General features: G+C 33.3%; 1 protein-coding gene across 4 annotated transcripts; it reads right to left on the reverse strand.

The window, feature by feature from the left end:
* Positions 1-3,064: 3,064 nt before the first annotated feature.
* On the reverse strand, positions 3,065-11,206 carry LOC131031201 (beta-carotene 3-hydroxylase 2, chloroplastic). 4 transcript variants are annotated; one of them, XR_009102998.2, is made up of 10 exons: positions 10,544-11,206; positions 9,738-9,797; positions 8,914-8,985; positions 8,647-8,781; positions 8,318-8,443; positions 8,139-8,195; positions 7,790-7,924; positions 6,756-6,827; positions 6,137-6,213; positions 3,065-3,406 (listed from the first exon to the last, which is right to left on the reverse strand). XR_009102998.2 is itself a non-coding variant. In XM_057962247.2 (7 exons), exons 1-7 carry the CDS (start codon positions 10,928-10,930, stop codon positions 7,814-7,816), a joined length of 948 nt encoding a protein of 315 aa, XP_057818230.2. In that variant the 5' UTR covers positions 10,931-11,203; the 3' UTR covers positions 7,604-7,813. The 4 variants fall into 4 exon arrangements, 1 of the variants encoding a protein (XP_057818230.2); XR_009102999.2 differs by lacking the exon at positions 6,137-6,213 and having other exon boundaries at positions 3,065-3,392; XR_009102997.2 differs by lacking the exon at positions 6,137-6,213.
* Positions 11,207-24,794: the final 13,588 nt, after the last annotated feature.

A 24,794-nucleotide genomic window follows, 5' to 3' on the forward strand; every position in this document is an offset into this window, starting at 1 on the left:
CATTCCTTGTTTCAACAATAAATTGCTAGATAGTTTGGAAATAATTGCTCTAAATGTGAGAGGGTGTCTAGAGAGGCCATCTCATATTCAAATTTTAAATCACGGTAAAATGTAGAGAGATCTAATTATGCCCTTTTTTGAGATCATACTTATGAAAAGGGTATGGATATTTTACATCCAATCTTTCCACTAAGGCTTTATCATTCTCAAAGCAATCTTGTGTAGGTGTTGAAAAGGCAATACCTCAATAACCAACTAGAAGACTCTTTATTTGTGTTGTTCAAGTTATAATTGGCACATATTTGCGATCATGAGAGCAAAGCAAAAGAAAAGTTTGAGTAAAGATCCTTGATATATTCAATACATTTTTTGAAAAACTTGAGAGAGTGCATCTTAGAAATCTTGGCTATCATTTTGTCTTAGAAATTAATGGTGGGAGACCAAGATAGAGGCTACGGATTAATAAATACCATTGAAAAAACTTTTACCCTTCTAGAAGAGCCAAGGATTGATTGCTTCTAAAGCATTCCAAACAATTTTGGCCACAAAAGTTATTACTATCTTGATAGGAACAAGAGAGATAACAAGAGAATGAAAACTCAATCTTTTCCAAGTAGGTCTATTTTGGGAGACCAAAAGGATATGCAATTCCTTAATAATACTCTCTCCTTTTTTAGCTTAAATTACTTTCATGACCCAATTTGTGTGGAGCACAATTCCCCATCTCTAAACATCAAGTAAGTCCATACCTCCGAAGTATCTTGGAAGGTATCATATGTCCTAGATGCTACTCTATAAAAGTTCTTATTATGGTCAAAATTGGCCAAATAAACTCATATAGGAGTTTCCCTAACTTGTGATAAGGCATTTTGGGAGGCACCCAAATAGAGGAATAATAGGTGCATGCATGGCCTCTAAAACCTTAATGCAATTTTGGAATTCACTAGATAGAGAAAATGACCTGGTAATCCAATGGACCAATTTCTTGTCAACTCTATCCACAACTTGGTGCCATAGTGTCAATGGATAGACTTGAAATGAAAAGGGAATCCCTAAGCACCCAAAAAGAGGAATTAAAGGCATGCATGGTCACTAAAACCTTTAAGTAATTTTGGAATTCACTAGATAGAGAAAGTGGCTTGGTAATTTAATAGACCAATTTCTTCTCAACTTCGTCCACAACATGGTGTCAAAGTGTTGATGGGTAGGCCTGAAAGACAATGTGAATCCCTAAAACTATGAAATATACTCATGTTCTATTCACTTTCATCTATGGGCTTGAAACCAAAAGGATAAGTAGTAAAATAGATTGCTTGTAAAATTGGGGCTTGCAACATTGAATAATTGAACCAATAGCTAAGAAAAATTGTTTAGATACTTGAAATCTTGCATGATAATATTCTCATCCTTAATCAAAGTGAGGAAAGAGTTGCTAGCAAAATGACTATTGATAAGATTTTGAGGGTTGTTTTTTAGGAGGATGATACCCACTTAATTTTTAGTGGCAAATAGTTCAAACCAATGCCTCAATTTTTGGTGAATTAGATAAGATATAAGGAGAGCTAAATATCCACATTTTTACAAATAATCAAATCAACATCGGTTGAATCGCCTAACCATATTTTTTAAACTTTTAAATGAATCATTTTGCCACAAGGAATAATGTATGGTTGGAGCCTAATTGTCTAAATCTATAATCCATATTACAAAGTTAAATCTTGTTTGTCATAACTATCAATTCTCACTTTTTTTAGGTCCCTATCGCTATTAATATTAAATTCTCACATGCTTCTAGGGGCAAATTCACTTTGAAATCAAAATTTGGTGGGATATTCCACTTAGAGATCAGATGTATATATTTTTCAAGAATTTTGTTGTGGCCCCCTAATGCAAGCTACCATGTAGATAAATCTCACAATCTTATGACTAACACAAGACATCAACCATGACTTACCGACATTGTGTTGCAATGTACATCACTTGTATTCTCCTTTTTTCTCCTTTATTAACCGAATCTTTAACAACCATGACATATGGGGCCTCAAATTTAATAATTATGAAGAATACAAATGTACTAATATATTTTTTAATAATTTCATGGGTAGGCAATTGCTATCTCAAGTGACTTTGCTTTAAACCATAATAGTTTAAAGCATTGAGGCTAGGATCATGTCTCAAGTGACTTTGCTAGACTCGATACTTCACGACCTTTAACATTAAGTCAGATGCACTCACTTATTCATATTACTGTGGTTCCAACTCTCAATATTAATAAGTTACTTAATAATTCAAAATGCTTACCTTAAAAAAACAAGGATGCAAAGCATCAAGTTCCTGCCATTAGAAGAATGAGAGTAATGGATAGAGATAAAGAGGAAGAGATAGCTACATATAGATGGAGAAATAAAGCTACATGTGGCACTATGATAGAAGGATATAGAGATAGAGGTATAAAAAATAGAGAAAGGGACTGAACTAGAGCCAAAGAGAGATAGGTAGAGAGAGAGGAGAGGGGGAGAGGAGAGAAGTTATTGTTATCAAATTTTAATTTAAGCAGTGAAATTGAATTTAAATTCTTTTTTAATATTTGAAAATGAATATTACCAAATTTTAGTTAAAATATTATCATGGTTGAAAAGATTTATTTCTAATTATTGAAAATGAGTGTTAGTAGAATATGAATAATAATGTTTGAAAATTTTATCCATAATTCAACTAAAATTAAAAATTTATTACAAAATTTATATAATATGTTGATTGAGTTATCATGTCACTATATACATTGGAAGCTTGAGTATGTTAGAGAAAGTGTTATGAAAAATGCATTGAACATTTCTGGTATAGTGAAAAGAAATCAATAATATAAAAAGTCACATTTATTCAAGAAGACTTAGAAGATCAAGCTAGATTCAATAATCTAAAAGTCAACATTTTTTCATAAGACCGAGAAGATGAAGCTACAATCAATAATATAGAAGATATTATTTTTTTCTAGAAGATTGAGAAGATGAAGCTAGAATGAATAATATAAAAGTTTGCACTTTTTTCCACAATATTGAGAAGATAAGCGGAACCAGATGTTGTATTTTGCATTATTAAAGGCATTAAATCCATAACATTCCTCATTGAATCCATTTAATGTTCAAGTACAATTTTTAATTAAATGTTAAAATTCTCTTTGGTACAAATTAGATCATGAAAGATGAATTCATTGCATTTCCTGCTGCAATTTGTAAAGCTGGAACAAGGACTTGATGAAAATATTTGAATGAAATGTCAGCTAAGAGATGTTGGATGATGAAGCTCCCTTTCTATGCGTGTGCCCGATACTCTGTCACAATCTTTGCGAATAATGTTGCTCGAGTCTCCATCAGCTTCAATTGGTTAATGAACTGAAGTAGGTTACCTGCATTAATAGAAATTATTAATATTCAAAATAGATAGTAGGAAGATCATAAATTTTGAAATGAAGTTGCTCTAACGTTAAAATCACCACAATGTTGTTCATACTCTTTGAAGCTGAATTTTGGTAGCAAAAATAAAAAGAGTAAGGTCAAATGCCTTGACTGTACAGCTTAGTAGTTGTGGTTATATAAAGGTTTTATGTTTCAGCCACAGTGCGTGATACTTGAAGAGAGCTCGTAGCTTGTAAAAGCAAGGCAACAGATGCAAGAATTAATGCCTAATACAAAAAATCTAACGTGGTTTGTCCCAAAGCATTTTTGCAAATACAATGTGGACTATGGAAAACTATCAAACCGATATTTAGAATCTTAGATTAAACATTAAATAATAACATCTTAAGGTATTATTAAATGACTAAAAGATACAAATATTTAATTTTCTAGACCAAACACTCTGCATAATGACTTTGCTAAACATAATGACTTTGCTAATAAAACTTAGATATTTAAGCAACAATTCTATCAATATTAATATCTATGAAACTATTTAATAGCAATATTAAGTAGTATTACTAGTTTTAATATTATTTAAAATTGTATCCCATATGAGTGAAGGTTTGAAAAAAGTCTTCTTCGCTAGCTTATTTTGTCCTCACCATTGGTTTATTTGCCATGAGTAGGGAAACAGACCTTGTTCTCATCAGCATAGAGAGAATCGGAATGAATAGACACTATTAAGTTGTTCACAACAGTTTTATATACTGGAATTTGCTCAAAACATCCAGTTGAAATCCAAGGATCTTTGTAGGTGCTCACAATAGAAATCAAGATTCTATGCATACAACATACAACTTCTCTATTTTGAGCATACTACACACCATGAAGATGATATGGTTTTGGCTCTTAGCATTTTTATGCTATCAAGCAAAATCTGCTCCTGTGGGGAGAAGAATTTTAGTATCCAATGGGCTTGGTCAGACGCCTCAGATGGGGTATAATGTTTCTCAATTACAAATACCTAAGACATAAAATTACGCAAAATAAGGGTGGATTAGTATAAATATTTATCATTTGTTTACACATAATTATTCATAGATTGGTTTATTTCTTTCCTATGTTTAGATGGAATAGTTGGAATCATTCCTCACGCCATGTTACTTAGGGGATTATTCATGAAACAGGTGCTCGCATACTTTGATTATGAATAGCAGTGTTCTAAACTTCTTGCCATGGGAAGATTTAGTTAAGAGCTCAAACAATACCGTGATGTTAATGGTATGAATATAAGCTATATATTTTGGTCTTTGAACCATTGTGACACTGTCTTATGCTCTTAGTGATAACGGGGTACACTTGGTATTGTATAATTTGGAACTTCAATAGATTTCTAATACTGTTTTATGATTGAGAAAATATGAAATAATTCTTTTGTTGATCTATGGTCATCATATAGCTGACGCAATGATATCCACCAGATTATATAAGCTAGGTTATGAGTATGTTAATATAGGTCAGCTATACTCTGCCATTTCTATTAGCTGTGTATATTTTAATCTACCCAATTAGTTTGTATTAATGTTAGTTCTTTTCATTTTGATTTGTATAGTGTGATATTTTTCATCATCAATGTTTCGGATTATATTTTTCATCTAAACGATAGATCATGTAGTATGATCCGTAACATTGATAATGAAAAATATCATACAGAGTGCAAATCGGAAATAAAAAGAACTAACATTATAGACTATAAAAGTTACATGACTTCAGCCCACACTAATATCAATGTGGATGTGTCAATTAAGATGACTGTTGGGCCGAGCTGAACAGAGATGATGAGGTACATTATATGCATGAAAAAAGAATACTGAGAGTTGCTAGAGTTACATATTATGGATTTTGATGTACTTAATTCAAACTCTTGTATGTGGTCAGGATAATCTTGCTGCCAAAGCTTCTACATTTCCCTCTAGCATTAAGGCATTGGCAGACTATGTTCATTCCAAGGGACTTAAGCTTGGAATATATTTAGATGCTGGGTGAGAAATTAACATATTTATTCTATCCCTGAGTAACAATTATGTAAGGTTTGCAATATTTTTGGAATTAGAATGGCACCAGACCATTTTCTCAGGGATTAACAGTGGTCAATATTTGTAAAGACAACATAGCTAGTATCTTTTAAGGTTTTAAAAATTTTAAAACTTGTATGCTTGAGAAGCCCTTCTACCTTAAGGTAAGTCAGAAAGTAATACGAGCACAATAATCACAAAATCAGCAATGCAAGATTTGATACATCAAAAGACTTCAAAAAATGACATCCTAGGCAACAATTACAACTACAACATTCAGGCCAAAGGGATGCTTCAATTCAACCTGAAAGTTTATCTAATGCAAACAGAAATCTTAAATGACGGCTATGCTTCTATTTATTACTTTATTTCTTTTCCTAGTACATAGTCAAGACTTAAATTTCCACATATTGATTCACATAATCTCACATGAGGAATATGATTTTGGTACTAGCAAAAATTGTGATGATAAATATCCATTATCCAATCAAAATTTCAGAAGATTTTAGAAACATCAGTAAGCAACATTTTGAATTGAAAGTATTTTCGAAGTGTCAGAACCAGTTAGGTTATGCACAATACAAATTATCTTAATTTGAGAAACTTATCAAATTCTAGGATTACATGAGTCTTAATATCAAATACAAAACTATCAATGCATACCTTGAGAGCAAAACTGAATATATTTCTGAGCAGTTCAGGCCTGATGAACCATGTTACCAACCTTGAATATTGACATGCTTTGGCCTCCAAACAAACAAACTGGTAAGCTACACAGAGATGACTGGAGTGGTATAATTGCAAGGCTAAAGAAGGAACAATAATTACAGAAAGAATAATTTTTATTACAATTATTGCTATCGATGCGAAGGGTAGGGTTAAAAACCATCTGGAAACTAGACAACGGAAAACTAATCTACAACCAAATCACCCGAAATATATAATGTCAGAGAAAATTAAATTAGTTGAAAGGAAAATTTTAGGTTAAACGGGTTTCAAACTTAAATTTGGCATATTCCAAAACACTGAACCAGAAAATTAAATTAGTTCAAAGGAAACATAAGGTTAAAAGGGTTTCAAACTTGAATTTGGCATATTCCAAAACACTGAACCAACAAATCTTCAGGGGTTTTGACCCAAAGGAAAATGTTAAAATTTATAAAATCTATTCCTAGAGAACAAGCTTTCAAACCTTTTTTGGTAAACAACGTATACAAATTTACATACAGTGCAAAAATCTCATAAACCTATCATAAAATATTTTAACAGAAAACTTAGTTACCTGTATTCCCTCTCTTCTCCAAATGGTAAGCAACATTCAGGTGCTTTCAGGGCAGTGTAATTCCAACTTTACCTACAGAATTGAAAGAAAGCATTATGTCGGTAATACCTTTCAAAGAAGAAAATATTTAATGCTGAATATTTAAAACTAGATGAAATGACCTATGAAATGAAATAGAATAACACACTGGACTCAATTATACGTATAGAATTAGAAGACAACAACACATATAGGTGTAACACAAAAGAAAGAAAATGGGTATTGGTAATTTTTATGGCCAAATGAAACAACCTACAAAAATATATGCACATTCTAGCTCAAAGATAAAACATTCAATTCACGCAGCTTTAAATAGTCAAAATTTGTATTCAATATTTGCCTCCTCGAAGTCACAATTTAAAAAAAAATAAAAATAATTATCTTGCTACACCAATCGATAGAAAAACAAACAGGGCAATGTCACATCAGCAAGGACAATTTTTTATATTATTTGTCTGATCTATCATTGAATGAATTGGTTATTAAATTTCTGATCATTTTTAATTATGACAGTTTTTAATTGTACATAAAAATTGTGTATATTTTTGTTTTCAAAAATTAAATTTTATGTCTACAGAAATTCACATTGACCAATCACAGCATAAAGAAATCATTTTTTAAATATTTTTTTGTTAAAAAATAAGCAAGTTAACTTCTGAAAATAGAAAAATTTATTTTAGTTTGAAAAATTTTAAACTCTGATTGATTATCAAGGACAATGACTAATAGCTATTTAACAACATGGTGGATGCATAAGTATTCCTCCATGACAGGAACTAATAAGACAAGAAATAATAATATTTCGAATATTAAATAAAAAATGTTATATTTGATAAAATATATTGTACAATATTTTGTATAGGTGTTGAATACCCAATTTAATAAGATGTTTGAAGTACACCATCTTGGTTGGTAATTAATGGCCAATTCAAGGCAAACCCCAATGTTAAAACCCTTATGATACAGTCCCAAACTCAATAAGGATAGATACCCACAATAGAGGGACAAAGAAGTCAAGGTTACTGCTTCACAGCAACATCTTTGCTTTCCATGTAACTTCTAGAGGCCTTCCTCCTCCTACTCACAAATTTTTCCAGCTCTTCAGGACCACCTTCCAGGTTTTTCAGTTCCTTGTCACAGACAAATATACACGAATTATCAGAATTTTTAGGTACTAAAAGTTCTATGCATTATCTACCATCTCGATGATGCATCATAGAATGTTATCCAAAATATTGATATAAACAAACCCTTACAATCTAAACCAGAAACAATAACAAATACTAAAAATTCTGCTTCTATAAACAATTCATCAATGTAGTTAGGAAGGAAGAAGAAACCTACTGAAGGTCCAAGTAAGATACCAAATGGTATACCATCAAACTTATCTGCATGATGAATCTGCAGTTGCATGCATTAACAAAAATCTGTCACGTATATGTCTTTTCTGCCAAAGATTTCCATAGAATTGTACAAAGCAGATATAAACATTCTGAATTATGAGAAGAGGGTTTGTAACAAACCTGATGTGCAGCTGCTACTTTTCGAAGATACGGAATATCACCGAGTGGCCCAACAGGAAAACGTCTATCAATAAGGCCATCATGGACAATTATATATGCAAGCCCACCAATGGTGATTCCTATTCCCTGGAAAAAGTTATCAGACCCATTAAACCCTTCAGATTCATCATTAATTCCCCTAATAACATAGGAATCAAACGATTTTTCAACAAATTCTTGTCCATCATTCGTACAGAAGATGGACTATAAAGTGACCTAAATCATTATTACACTTTTTCCAAGATTGCATTTCTAAAAATATAGAAGATAAGGTAAGAGGCAGTCCTTACAGCACCAAAACAGAGACTTGGCACAAGACCTTTACAGTAGAGTCCATATGTTAATAAGACATTAGCAGGGATGGAATTGAGGATGGTAAATATGTCGTTCATTTCAAAAGGTCCATCTCTGGGCCTGTGATGAGACTGCCAAAGCAAGTGAAAGTTTGATTAGAACAAAGTAACTAAACCTGTTTAGTATGTTGCACTGGAATTTTAGGTTTAAAGATCATTTGTCATCCACCTTAGCTTAAAACTACAATAGCACCAGTTTCATACCTCATGGATGGACCACAAGGCACCATGCCAGAAAGTTCGGTGAACCCAGCGAGCCCAATGCTCCATTCCAACCTGTATGCACAAGAATGAACTTAGCAGCAATCATGTCAAAGCCAGCAGCAGACAGGCAGAAATCACTATCATGGGAAGAGATTTGAGGAATCTTATATTAGATAATCGTGTTGGAAAATGAGTCACGCTTGAATTAAAGATGAACCAGTCATTGTGAGGGCTAGTAGCTCTGTGGCAAAGCACCCCAGCAAGAAATCGGAGGTCTTAAGTTTGATGCCTAGCTGGATCATAAAAGTTTAAGGTCAGCAGGGCAGGCTAAACTAGGATCCCCAAGCAGGTGCAGTGTGGTTCAAAAGGGTGAGGGAAAGTGAGCCACAACCAAACCAAAGAGGGCCTATAACTCAGAGGCAGAACCGCCCAGTTTTTTCACATTGATGTTTCGAGTCACATTCTGTGATCCATCATCAAAAAGAGGATGAATGTATCACAGAGTATAGTCAGAAACAAGGCTAAAAATTTACATTGTGAAAATATCATATATTTTCAATTTACAAGAGATGTAACTGTTATAACAAAATCTTTCTGGATGGATGGCAATCAAAGACAATTTTAATAGGTGCTGCTGCTTTAACAATCTCCCTGGAAGGATATCAGGGCATATAGCATAATGAGAAAATATATCTGACTTCTGAATTCTAAGGAATTGGGACTCAATATGTTCAAGGAAACTGTCCGTCACAGTTTGATATAAGTGCACATAGAAAAAATTTGAATCTCAAATTCTATATATTGAGGAGGTAATGTATGCATACCGCTGCTACAGCTGCAACTAAAACTGTACCCATCATCTCCGTGTAAGGAAGCTCCTCACCCTGAGAAAAAATAGGCGAAACTCAGTCATGAGATATGGAAATTATTAAAACAAAAATAAGAAATCATACTAGCAGGTGCATTCCCACTGTAAACAACTACTGGGTTAACCAGAACACTGTTAAAGCATTTCCCTTGAAAAACAGGAGAATCGTCAAGTTTAAATATCTAAGAACAATCGACAGATATTTTTTTACAAAAATTATATTTAGTAAACTTCCACCTTTGTAAATGTTCAATAATAAATTGACTACATGGTTTATATGTGTGAAGCATTCAAGTTTATACTGGATAATAAGACTGAGAATGGAAGGCAATGTTTTTTTTGTTTAGGAAACTTTGCATTTTTTGTTTGGGGGAAACACTTTAATGCACAAAATTATGTGATTTTGCACAAACAATAGCTTCAGGCTAGAAAGTTCCCAATGTTGTAGAGAGTCCCATCATAAGAGACCAAGGTTTCAAGGATTGTTACACCTGCTCTGAAATATAATTGTTTTCAATTTCCAGTACTCGAGTTCATGGAAAGATCTGTGCCAGAATAAAATACAGAATCTCAACAAATTTGGGATCTGGGCAGGTAAATTATGAATGCAGATTACAAATCAGCAAGGCTGTGCATAACCAGCACATATTTTTTAACTGGAAAATGGTGAAAAAAACATGATCCATAATGAAACAGAGCATAGCTGAAGAACACAAATCAAGAAAATCTTGAATTTTGCTTGTGAATCAGAAAAGATCGGACCTTCATTACGAAGAGAAATCTATAATAAATGGCTGCTGCAGCAGTGCCTGTAATTCCGAGGCTCCAAGCAAGCGCAGCCAAATTAGCCTTGACATTGCTTGACAGCCCCTTTTCCTCCTTCTCAACAGCCCTTCTCAACGAATCTGCAAATTCCAGAGACTGTTCTCCAATTTGTCCTTCATTTTCCTTGAATACAAAGCAGAGGCCAGGCAGCATCTTCTTTCTCCTCGCACAAACACGGGAGGATTCTCTCCCTAGCATTAAATTGGAAGAGAAGCGAGCAGCAGCATTGAAAGAAGCAGGGCTCACTGCTCTGTTGACACCAGCAGGTGAGAGGATCGAATCGCACAAACCCACTGCATAGGGAGATGAAATGCACACCACCATTTTTGCTCTTCTTCTCAGATTTGAGCTGCCCACTTCAACACAGACTCAAAATTTCAAGCTCTTCAAATCCTCTGCTCTCCAATTGTTCACTGAAACACTATTTCTAAATAGACTGCGTGCGTTTTGCTCTTCCATGCAATTTGAGGAATGGCTGTAAATCTGTCCACGTTTGCAGAAAATCTATGGAGATCCAAGAGATGTCACTGTAGGCAATGATTTTACGGGCGCTGGCAGAAGAAAACAGAATGCATCTGCATCAAGGAACAAACTTTGACAAAAACTATTTAAAAAAGTATTGTGATCTTGCATTCCAAATTTGGCATCCATGATTTGTTTGTAAGGTGTGCAAGATGACAGAAAAGTTTAATGGGTCTGGCTAAGGCTGGCCGTCTTACGGGACCCACTTGAGATACGCCAAAACTGTTTTGCTTTTAGTCGAAAAGGGTGCGTCGACGATTAAAAGGCCCTCTCATTGGATGGATTTTTATTGCAAATTTTTAAGGATAGGATAAGTATTTAGTTTAATCGAGAATGATTTTACTATTATTTTTCTGAGTTGAAGGAAAATAAAGATATTTTAGGGGGTAAGAAGGTTGTATTTTGAATCATTAGTTTCATAAATTTAATTGATTTTTAATTAAGACAGAGACAAAAAGATAAGGGAGAAGTCAATCGGATGAAGGATCTCTCCATTTTCTATTGGTGGTGTTCTCATTGCTCTTGTTATTTCTATTATCTTGCTTTAGCACCGTCTGTCCATTTTCTATTGGTGTTGCTCTCGTTGCTTAAGCAATTTTCTTGTTATTTCTATTATCTTGCTTTAGCACCGTCGGTGGTCGGTGTGACTCTAGGAATGACCTTGAGTCCTTTTATATTTTTTTTTGAGGATATGTGCATGTATTTTAAAATTAATGGAAACTGATGAACGTATTCATAAAAAATAAATATACTCAATTTAATTTTTGTTTAGGTGAATTTTTTGTGGATGATAAATATTTGATTATCATTAGTTGATAGACATAATAAGAGTATAGAGAATTTTGGAAAATCTAAATCATGATAGCAACATTAATAAACATAGAATAATAATAATTAAAATATTAAGTTGTTTCTTTTGTATCACAATATGATTAACCTTAGAGCTAAACCTAAATTCATAGTCATACATGAAGGATCTTGACTGTGACCATTTGCTATTTAAATGTAGTAAATGTCATAAAATGACTACCTTGTTAAGGATCGCAGGAAGAGCAATATGCGCTTCAAGGATCTCAAAACTTTCAGTACACCTCTATCACAACAAAAGTAAATAGAAATGTTCAATAAAAGAATGGTTATTACAATCAAGTTATCAAGCAAAGATAATATTGCTATTGTTTCAAATAGGTTTGAAATTTCAATAGGAAGTTTTTGAGACCCTTTGAAATTGGAAATGTATAATCATATTGAAGTGAGTTCAACAAAAGTACACGGAAAAGAAAAATAACAAAACTCTTCGAAAGGAAAGTGTGAATTGAATGAAGTAGAGTAGGTGAAAACAAGTTAAAAAAAAAAAATATTATTGACTCTTCAAAGATAAAGAAAATGCTTAATTTTGTTGTAAATTGAGATCAATTTAAAGTCTAGATACTTCATTTTTTAAAATATTAATAATTCATGAAGAAAACTAAAGAAAAAGATAACCATATTGATTCATTTTTTAAAATATCAGTTCAAAAAGAAGATTGTGAATAAACATAAACAAATCATCCTATTTTAAAATATCATTAATTTTTGTAATCTATAATTATTTGAATTAATATTAGATATTTTCAAATTTAAAAAAAAATACATTTTTATGATATTAAAAAAAAGAAATGCACAGTTTGGGAATACCAATCTGCATGAATGTCATAGACGACAAGTACAGAAAGAATAGTCATTCTTTGTAACTGTCGAGTAGCTTCGTTGATTATTTTGCGGCTCAATAAGAAAATGCCACGATTGTTTCAAGTTTGGACGGTTGATGGCATTCTTCAACGTCTAAAGAAAATATAAGATGGTGGTGATTTAAGGATAGGACTAGGGCAACCTTACTCATCTAGATACTACATGGAACACGTAAGTCCTTTAGTAGCTTGGACTACTACAATCATACATATGTGCAATAGGAAAATTTGCATCTTGAATTTTTTTATTTGTTTTAGGTTATTTTTATTTAAGTATGAAATAGTTTAGATTTTTTAAATTCAAATTTAATAACGGTATTAAAATCTAGTTGTTTTAAAATAGATATTATTTTTTAATGAGTCTGAAATATTTCAAAATTAATATTATTTATATGATAATTATTTTTTAATGAGTTTGAAATATTTCAAATTAATATTATTTGTATGATAAATCTTAATTCAATTTTACATATATAATTTACCATCTATTAAAGTACCATAACATTGTTATTTAAACATTCTAGAATATTTGATTCATTGCCAATTTATCAACATCTAAATTTAGAGACAAGGTAGGCATTTTATGTTATTTTTATCCTTGTTCCAACACTATTAAATCAAACCAAATATAGGTTTGACCAAAAGAGAAGATTATTGCTTAACATAACCTACAAAATTGTTCATTAGCACTGCTTGGTTTACAAATTCAAATTCCAAGACATGAGACAAATAAGCTTTAGGAGACCAAAACTTCCAAACCGTTTTCATGTGTGAATTTGATTCAAAAGTAGAGCAAGGGTTAGTTAAGAATTTATCAAAGCATTCAAGAATCAAATCCACTGATTGAGAACATTTTTTTATCACTAAGAAACAATCTATAAAAAACTTCATCAAGCCACCCCTGAAGCTAAGTCCTAATATTGAGCTTTATCATTTCAAAAAGTGTGCTTGTACATTCCAATTACAATCCTAGCTCTTTAATCTAGGGTTAATTTCTTATATGTGTGAAATTTATTTCTTAACTTTGGATAAGTTTGAAATGTTAATTTTATTTACTTTCATCCTGGTGATTTCATTTGATCCTACACCCACTTAAGTCTTGGCCTTATGGTCCAAATTTTTATTTCTTATTTTTAGATCCTAGACTTCAATTAATACCATTTCATGTGTTTCATTATTTTTATCTTTTAAGAGTTTTTATATTAAGTTTATGATAAATTCTCCATTTCATTTTAATTTCCCTTTGAAAAGAAGTCCACATCATAACCCTTCATGAAAGAAAACAACGATGTAAAATACAGTTCCTACACTAAACTTTGGGTGAAGGTATGTGTATATAACAATTAATATTACAATTATATAGAAAGCATACACACACAAAAAATAATGTCATAACACATAGGTTTAAATAGGGAAAATTATTTTGAAAGAAAACCCCACACTTCAAAACATGAACTATATTCAATATTAGCAACAAAGGTTAATACAATATCTAGCTATGTTTTCATACAAAAGAATCACCAACAAGTAAAATTGAAGCAATTTTAACAACATAACAATACATATAATTCAATCATACATACTCCATCCCCAAGTACCGATAAATAGGAAAATGTCAATACGCAAACCAATAGAGGTTTCCTAAAACCATGCACATACACATACACATACACATACACATACAATGAAAAATATAAAAACATTAAGCATTATTACTTTTTTAAGTAGCATAAAACATGATATAGTATCAATTTCATAGTTATATTTTTCATAAAAGTTTAAATTAGAATTGTGTTGTTCATGGAATCAAATTAAATCTATCAAATGAAATATTTGGAGGAATAGTTTTCCCATCTCTAGGGAATTGACAACTCATACATGGACACAAAAACCTATAAGACAGAGATTAAAAAAAAATTTGCTTTTGATTACAAAGCAGCTTTGACTAGGGTTTCAACCCTTTTAACATAATCAAAGACTATCAACAACCCAAAACACATACCCAGTTAGGCAGTCAAACAAAGGGGGTTGCACAACTACAAACAAACTTGGCCCAAATCAAGGAGGAGTAGAAACATCCACACCTTGATTGGGGAGGGTTTGGGGAAGGGGGGAGGACCTCCCCTTCCGCCTGTAGCGAACAACTATCCATGCAATATTGTCCTCGGGATCAGCAAGGGGGGAATCATTCAGAGAGGGGTCCCTATGAAAAGGACCAGTAGGATCAACACCAAGAAGCACGAGAGTTGTAGAAGAATGAACAGGGGCCTCCCCCAGTACAACATGAGTAGCTTCCAGAGGTTGCGGAGAAGTTGTAGCAGGTTGTCGAGGGGCCGCAGAACAAGGCTGTGTGGTCTTGGTGTCTGAAGGAATGCCAGAAGAGATAGTAGGTGACTCTTCACCCAATCCATCTGGAAGCTCCTCTGAAGCATAAATAATTAAATGATCAAGTGTAGCATCCTTCCAATAGGTCGCAACCCACTTACGATGAGAAGTAGAGCAATTTGAAGCCAAATGTCTTGTAGAGAAGCACTTCCGGCAATGGAAGGGGAGACCCTCAAAGTCTAGCAATTACGTCCAGGGCTTTTCGCCAACCATGAGCATCACATCAGCAAGGAGAGGAGAAGCAATATGAATGTTGACCAAAATGTGGGCGAAGGTGGAGTGGCCCATCAAGGAAGTGTCATCGTCCACCATCATGAAGCGACCTATAGAGTTGCCAATGGCCTCATAACAAGATTGTTCCCAAAAGTGCAAGGGAAGGTTCGGGAGACGAACCCACACAAGACGCACGTTAACAAGTTTAGTGAGGGGGTTGAAGGTAGTGGTCCAAGGCTTGACAGAGAGAGAGTGGGCACCCAAGCCCACAACTTCCCTAGAATCAAATCTCGATCAACCAAAGCAGTAAAGGAGGCAATGAAAAATCCTTTAGCACACAAGAATAGCTCAATATTGTAAGCAACCAAGGGTTTCCATGAGTCACTTACCTAGTGATGTAGGTCCGGAAGGGAGGGCCAGAACCTAGAGAATATGCACATTAGGGCACAACGTTGATAGAACCCTATGTTGTCCACAACATCTTGCCCATAGACAACCATAGGAGATGACTTGGCACAAGGGAGAGGATGAATACCCTTGGAGGAAGCCGCAAATTTTTCTACACGAGAAAAGTTGCTCTTACCAGCAAGCGGGGGTATGGTCGGGGCAACGTCTAAAGTATCCTTACCAAAGGAAGTCGTCACACCACAAGCTAGAGCGAAACCCATGGGAGGAGAGTGTTGAGTGAGAGTTGTGGTTGCAGCAGGGGAGGAAGCGAACTCACTAGCTAGGAGAGCAGGGTCCATCGCTGCCACAGTGGTCAAGGGAGCCAAAGCAGGGTCCAGCTGGCCGAGAGTTGAAGCACCAAAGCGAGTAGAGATGGGAGGAGGCAAGCCAAACAAAGAGGGAGAATTCAAACTAGAGGGAGTAGGAGAGTCATTGCGTGACATTTCTAAGAATCACTATGTAGCTTTTGTTATATATATATATAATATTTATTACATCATGTCCATATTTCATGTTGTCATTGAATAGTTAGTGAAATATAGAAAATGTGATCTTAGACTAATTAATGCATTAACCTATGATCAACCTTAAGAGTCCTATATGACTTTTCAAACATTAATAGGCCTAGCTACTATCCTTGACGAAGATCTAGGAACTTGGATTCTATTCCTTTGTTGTAAAAGATTGAGCTTGTTAAATGCATGCAATAAACTTATGTAAATGATGGCTAGATTGACTAATTTTGTAGAATGCAATAGAAATGGTAACACAAATATGGAATGTAGGCATAGAGAAGAAAATGGAACTAAAATCAAGAGTTGACTATGCAGGACAGAATCGTTGGGAGACTATGTCTAAAGGTAGTGAATGCTTAAGAGATGGCCAAAATGGGTTCAATAGGCTCTGCATACATTTCTCCTAAAAAATAGAGAAATTTTGGTAGGACGGGGACATTGGATGCCTATTTCCTGAGGTTCTTCATCCATTCAAAATCTAAGATCCTTTGTCAATGTCTTTTTTGCTTGTCTACAACTTTTTGTTGTCAAATTCAGATCTAAAATAGGGAGAGATCGTTGTGTCGTATAGGGGCTTGCCTCAGTCAAACCCCATGCTAGTGTTTCCACTTTCACAATGGTGATGATGATATAGAGTGTGTATCTTCGCAAGGAAAGAAGCTAAATAAAACAAATGTTGAAATGAAAAGATCTTACCTTGTATTTAAAACCCTCACAAGGAACTTCACATAAAGGTGTGGTGCAATTCTTGTGAAATCCTACAAGATGTTAGTGCATCATCATAACAAAACTTGATCATAACCTTGTTGTTGCAAAATTGTAGAATTGGATGCTTGATTGACTGCTCAAATTGAATTACTTGATTGCTTGAAGTGTTTGAATCATCAACTTACTCTTTTTGGAAATGTTAGATTTGCTAGCCCAATTGAAATGGGAAAGGATGTTGTATTTATATGCAACTTACACCTCTTTAAAATGACCTTTTGAGGTGAATCAAAAAATAAAGGTCAACTTCATGCAAATTGCAAGGTAAAATTACATATCTCCTATTTTGTGTTGGTCCATGTTTCATTGAGTTTGTGTGTTCAAGTGGACCTATCTACTACCCTTTATGGTCATCTTCCCATTGTTTGCAACATAAATTTTCTCGAGACTTGAATATTGACAACTCTCTACCCTTCAAACTTAATGTTTCCATTTAGAGAATCATTTTTGTTTAGCTTCTGGGTAAGTGCAAGAAGTTGTGTCCACTTTTTGGCCAAAAAGTGGAAGTTTTTTCCCTTTTTTTTTATTTTGTCCCGTTTGACCTAAATATTTGAGGCACTTAAAGAATGAATCTTGAAAAAATTGAGTAATAGAAAATGTAGTGCTCAAAGTCTACTTTCCAAATATGTAATTTATTTTAATACCCAGATCTTAAAAATGAAGTTTGAATAGGCATTACTAAAACCTATAGTTTAAAAGTCACTTTTTAGGACCATACCATGCCTGTGTACGGCAAGCATAATTTGAGCTAAATGAAATTATTTTTATAAATCCTTTTGGGAAAAGATCGATAACTCACTCACCTTTGATGAGAATATTTTTTTGTAATTGTTTTCTGCAATTTTTTTTTTTGTTAATTTTTTATTAGGCATAATCATTGTTTTGAAAAATTCTTGTGTACGGCAAGCATAATTTGACCTAAACTTAACATTTTTTGGTTTTTTTTTTTTTTTAAACTGTATAGAATTCTCTCTAGTTTGATGCCATATAAAAAAAAATTCAAAAAACTTAGAAACAAAAAAGTTATTAAAAAACTAAAAAACCATGTTATTTCGAGTTTATAGACCTCTTTCATTAGTAATTATTTTTAAAATAAAAATATTGATCAATTTTTTAAAAAAATTACATATTTAAAATCTAGACAGTCTCTACTATAATGGGTTTTCATTGTTTAAAAAAAATCTGAAAATTTGGTGTTCAGATATATTTTTGAAGTCATTATTTTATATGAAGATTGATTTGGCCTTCAAGTTGCAGATCAAACCAGGTCCAAGCCTAAGGGTCGGCTCTCCAAGCCATTTCCCAAGCCAAAACCGAAGCTACAACCGAACCAAAGTTGAAATTTTTAGAAATGGGAACGGGATCCCGTTTCGTTTTTTAAAATAATTAAAAAAATGTTTAGCAAACGGGATCTCGTTTCAAAAACAAAACGAGATCCCGTTTAAAAAAATTAAATTTTTTTTTTAAAACAAACTATATATACATGAAATATAAAATTTAAGTTTAAGTCACATTTCCCTTTGTCTTTTTCCTTTGTTATACTTTAAGTTATATTTTATGTATATATTAGCAGGATGTTTGAGAATGGTTTCAGATCTCTAGGAATTATAATACAGATTCTAGATTTTAGAAGATCTTATAAATTGTGACGTAATAGGACCTATAATGTCATAATACAACCTATTATGTCATAATAAGTCTCATTGGTACATAATAGGTCCTAATGTGTCATAATAGGTCCTATTGTGACATAATACGACCTATTACGTCATAATAGGTCCTATTGTGACATAATACGACCTATTACGTCATAATAGGTCCTATTGTGACATAATACGACCTATTACGTCATAATAGGTCCTATTATGTCATAAGACCCCTCAAAAAGACCTATTATGACATTATACCTCTTAATAGGAACTATTATGACTTAAGACCCCTTAGTAAGACCTATTATGTCATAATAGGTCCTATAATGTCATAAGACCCCTTAAGAGGACATGTCATGTCATAATAGGTCCTATTATGTCATAAGACCCCTTAAGAGGATGTATTATTACATTATACCCCTTAGTAGGACCTATTGAAGGGTATTATGTCATAATAGGACTGATTATGACATAATAGGACCTATGATGACATAATAGGTCATATTATGACATCATAGGTCATATTATGTCATAAAATCCCTTAAGAGGAACTATTATGACTTTATACCCCTTAGTAGGACTTGTTAAGGGGTATTATGTCATAACAAGACCTATTGTAACATAATAGGACCTATAATGTTATAATATGACCTATTATGTCATAATAGGTCCTCTTGTGACATATAATAGGTCATTTTGTGTCATAATACCCCTTAAGAGGACCTATTATGACATTATACCTCTTCCTATGACCTATTATGACATAATAGGATTGATTATCATATAATAGGACCTATTATGTCATATAGGTCCTATAATGTCATAAGACCCCTTGAGAGAACCTGTTATGTCATAATTGGTCATATTATGTTATAAGACCCCTTAAGAGGACCTATTATAACATTATGCCCCTCAGTAGAACCTGTTAAAGGGTATTATGTCATAAAAGGACCAATAATGACATAATATGATCTATGATGATGTAATAGGTCCTATTATGTCATCGTAGGTCCTATTATGACATCATAGGTCATATTATGTCATAAAACCCCTTAAGAGGATCTATTATGACTTTATACCCCTTACTAGGACATTTTAAGGGGTATTATGTCATAATAGGACCTATTGCGATATAATAGGACCTATGATGTCATAATACAACCTATGATGTCATAATACAACCTATCATGTCATAATAGGTCCCATTGTGACATAATAGGTCCTATTATGACATAATACGACTTATTATGTCTTAATACAACCTATTATATCATAATACGACCTATTATATCATAAAACCCCTTAAGAGGACCTATTATGACATAAGACCTTTTAGTAAGACCTATTATGACATATGTAGAGAAAGATAAGTTAGTTGGAAGAGAGAGATGGTATGTTTAGATAAAGTTGAGGGGTATTGTGACATAATAGGTCCTATTGTGACATAATAGGACCTATTATGTCATAAGACCCCTTGAGAAGACCTATTATGGCATTATACCTCTTACTAGGACCTATTATGACATAAGACCCCTTAGTACAACCTATTATGACATAATATGATAGATTATCACATAATAGGACCTATTATGTCATAATAGGTCCTATTATGTCATAAGACCCCTTAAGAGGACCTATTATGACATTATACCTCTTATTATGACCTATTATGACATAAGACAGACCTTAGTAGGACCTATTATGACATAATAGGGTTGATTATCACATAATAGGACCTATCATGTCATAATAGGTCTTATAATGTCATAAGACCCCTTAAGAGGACCTGTCATGTCATAATAGGTCCTATTATGTCATAAGACCCCTTAAGGGGACCTATTATGACATTATACCCCTTACTAGGACCTGTTAAAGGGTATTATGTCATAATAGGACTAATAATGACATAATAGGATCTATGATGATGTAATAGGTCCTATTATGCCATCATAGGTCATATTATGACATCATAGGTCACATTATGTCATAAAACCCCTTAAGAGGACTATTATGACTTTATACCCCTTACTAGGACTTGTTAATGGGTATTATGTCATAATAGAACCTATAATGTCATAATATGACCCATTGTGTCATAATAGGTCCCATTGTGTCATAATAGGTCCCATTATGAGATAATACAACCTATTATGTCATAATACAACCTATTATGTCACAAGACCCCTTAAGAGGACCTATTATGACATTATACCTCTTACTAGGACCTATTATGACATAAGACCCCTTAGTAGGACCTATTATGACATATGTAGAGAAAGATAAGTTGGTTGAGAGAGATGGTACTTTTAGAGAGAATTAAGGGGTATTATGTCATAACAGGACCTATTGTGACATAATATGACCTATAATGTCATAATACGACATGTTATGTTATAATAGGTCACATTGTGACATAATAGGACCTATAATGTCATAATACGACTTATTATGTCATAATAGGTCACATTGTGACATAATAGTAATAGGTCCTATTGTGACATAAGACCCCTTAACATGACCTATTATGACATAAGACCCCTTGGTAGGATCTATTATGACATAATTAGATCAATTATCACATATTAGGACCTATTATGTCATAATAGGTCCTATAATGTCATAAGACCCCTTAAGAGGACCTATTATGACATTATACCCCTTTGTAGGACTCGTTAAAGGGTATTATGTCATAATAGGACTAATAATGACATAATAAGATCTATGATGATGTAATAGGTCCTATTATGACATCATAGGTCATATTATTCCATAAAACCCCTTAAGAAGACCTATTATGACTTTATACCCCTTACTAGAACTTGTTAAGGGGTATTATGTCATAATAGGACCTATTGTGACATAATAGGACCTATAATGTCATAATGCAACCTATTATGTCATAATAGGTCCCATTGTGACATACTAGGTCATATTATGACAAAATACGACCTATTATGTCATAAGACCTCTTAAGAGGATCTATTAAGGCATCATACCTCTTACTAGGACCTATTATGACATAAGACCCCTTAGTAGGACCTATTATGACATATGTAGAGAAAGATAAGTTGGTTGGAAAAGAGAGATGGTACGTTAAGAGAGAGGTAGAGATCTATATATAGAGAAATATATAGGTAGGTAGGGGGTAAGGGGAGGTGCATAGAGATAGTGAAGATAAAGAATAAAGAGTTAAGGATGTGAGAGAGAGGTAGAGACATAGTTTTAGATTTTGGGAGAGAGGGGACAAAGTGAGATAGAAAGGAAAAAAAAGACAGAGAAATGTGACTTATATATAAATTTTATATTTCATGTATATATAGCTTGTATTTTTTATTAAAAAAAAAAATTTTAAAATTAATTTATTTTTTTTTAAAGGAAACGGGATCCTGTTTTCGTTTTGTTTTTGAAACGGAATCCCGTTTCATAGATCTAGGCTCGAGATCTTGTTTCAAATTTTGGCTCGGGATCCCATTTCGTTTCTCATGTGTTTCGTGAGATTTTCCTTTTTTTTCTAAGTGTAAAACTTCCACACTAAGTGGACACAACTTTGTGCACTTACTCTTCTCTTGAGGTGATTTGGAATTCTTTACCTAAAATAGGTGAAACAGAGTCTTGAATTGATTGGCGGTTTGTAGCCACTACTTAGTGCACTAACTTCCTACACTCATTTGGCGAATGAATGGCTTAGCATCATAAACATAAGAAAAAATCTCTCTAAGGCAAAATTGTTTGTGCTAGAAAACTTCTTAATGATTATCCCAATAGTATTAGAATTCAAACTTCCATTGTTGCTATCAAAGGTCAACTATGTAAAACTGATAATTTTCATACTACAGGGGGCTTAAGTTAGATCTAGACTAAATTGAATAAAAGAAGGAAATGGGGACAATAATTTTTTTTAATTAAATGCATCATGGAACTAACTAAATGAAAGCAAAATGATAAAAATTGGCTTTTTCAAATGATAACACATGCAAAATGCATGATAAAAAGAGATAACAATGTGCAATTTTTATGATTTTTTTACTAATGCAAGTACACAAACCATGAAAGAATGCACCTTAATCTAAAAATTCTATACGGATATTAGATGTAAAACTATAAATCAGAAATATGCAAGTGTAAGAATGTTGAGTTCACCAAAATGTAATGGATAGAAAATTAGGGTTTCATAAGTTAATGTTTTGTAAACTAGGAAATGGCCTAACTTTCACATGCATCACATTAAAAGGAGGGTGAACTCAATAGATCCAACTCAATTCTATTAAGAAGAGGGTTGATTGTTGATTGAGGTCATATTCCCCTTTTGTTTGAGTTGAAATTGTGATTGAAAAGATGTAAATTGAATGACAAACCTAGGGTAAGAAGGTAAATGCATGAACTAACAATTTGGACTGATTATGCTAACTGATAATGAAACAGAAACTTCACAATTGGTACAGAAATGAATAGGGAATCTGATTGTGCACCTATAATTGAAATCTGGAGTTAGACTGAGAGGACCAAGACGTCCAGACCAGGGCGTCCAACGCCTTGGTCTGAAAGTCAAAATCTTGATGTAGTCTTGAAGACACCTGTCAAATTTGAGACTATTTTGGGAGGACTATGGTGTTCCCAAACGCCCTAGTCCAAACCATGGCACCCTAAAGCCCCCCAGTCCAAGAACTTTACGGTGAAATTTGGTTGGATGCTCTATTTTTGGGTCATGATGTTGTTCTGGTCTTCCTAGCTCCACTGGGTAATTGTAGTTGCACACAAGAGGAAAGAAAGGGGGTTGTGGATAGAAGTTTGTCTTAAGTCAAACCCTAGGTTTGGAATTAACCCTAATTGAAATATAAATTGAACTTGAACTGAATTGAAAAAGCTTGCCTTTTGAGGGTAAGGCTGAAATGCTTGAATGTAGATGATTATACCTTCAATGGGTGATGCAATGCTCTTAGAATAAGTCCTTCGTGTGTTGATGCAATAACATGATAAATCACATAAAATCCATCGTGAAATCATAATTAAAGCATAAATGAAAGATTTTTTGATGTAGTTTGATGCTCCTTGAATCAAATATGCTCTTAAAGAAGAAGAATTGCTCTTGAATTGATGATAAAGTTGTCATAAGATTAGATAATGAAAATGAATTGAGAGGGATGCCTTTATTGGGATTATCATAATTAAAATCACCTTTAGGCCGACTTAGAATTGATATATTTTCGCACGAAGCCAAATTTGGATAGGGTAAGACTACCTTATTAAGCTCTCAAAACTTGGGGAAAAATATTCAGGACCAAGTATACTACCTGGTCCAACCAACTTTTTTCCAATTTTCTAGGGATGTGAGATAGCAATTCTAATGCTAAATCCAGCTCGGTGGCTCAAACCAAGATGTGTAGATTTGCAAAATATGCTTTGAGAGTTGACATTAAGGCAAGATTATGATTAAATTAGGATAAAACAATAAAGGGCACACCTAGAATTAAGGGCCCAAATAAGAGTGTGATGATGTAATAAAGTGGAGTAAGACCTATAATATTAATTTGAATCAATAAAGGTCCTATAATGCATAGAGGAAAGGGAAGTACTAAAGTAGGTGCTAGGAGAGTGTGAGATTGGACACACTAATAAAGGTGTACAATTTACGACGCTACACTAATGTTCTTTTGTCTAACTCTTCTGATATGAGTAATGTTTTTAAACAATTTTATGAAGATATTTACAAAGATGACCAAATGCAAGATATTTAACAAAACCTTGAGGATATTGTCAAAGTTTATATTCCTAACAAAATAGATTCTAAAAATAGCTAATACTTAGACAAAACCTTTTCCTTAGAGAGTTGGAAAATGACATTTTCTCCATGGCCCTTATAAAAGTTTGGGCAACAATGAACTTCTTATGGAATTCTATTAAGCTAAGCGGCATCTCATTAAGGAAGATTTTTACTACTTATACCTAGAGGACTTTAAGAAAG

Source organism: Cryptomeria japonica, chromosome 1, assembly GCF_030272615.1.
Source record: "Cryptomeria japonica chromosome 1, Sugi_1.0, whole genome shotgun sequence".
NCBI lineage: Eukaryota > Viridiplantae > Streptophyta > Pinopsida > Cupressales > Cupressaceae > Cryptomeria > Cryptomeria japonica.

Bases quoted from the DNA above. Each gene is read 5' to 3' on its own strand.
- LOC131031201 (XM_057962247.2), bottom strand. From the start codon at position 10,930: ATGGTGGTGTGCATTTCATCTCCCTATGCAGTGGGTTTGTGCGATTCG. The intron at 9,798-10,543 runs GTCCGATCTTTT...ATTTTTTCTCAG, and splicing joins GATTTCTCTTCGTAATGAAG to GGTGAGGAGCTTCCTTACAC. The intron at 8,782-8,913 runs GTATGAAACTGG...TTGCTTTGGCAG, and splicing joins CCTTGTGGTCCATCCATGAG to TCTCATCACAGGCCCAGAGA.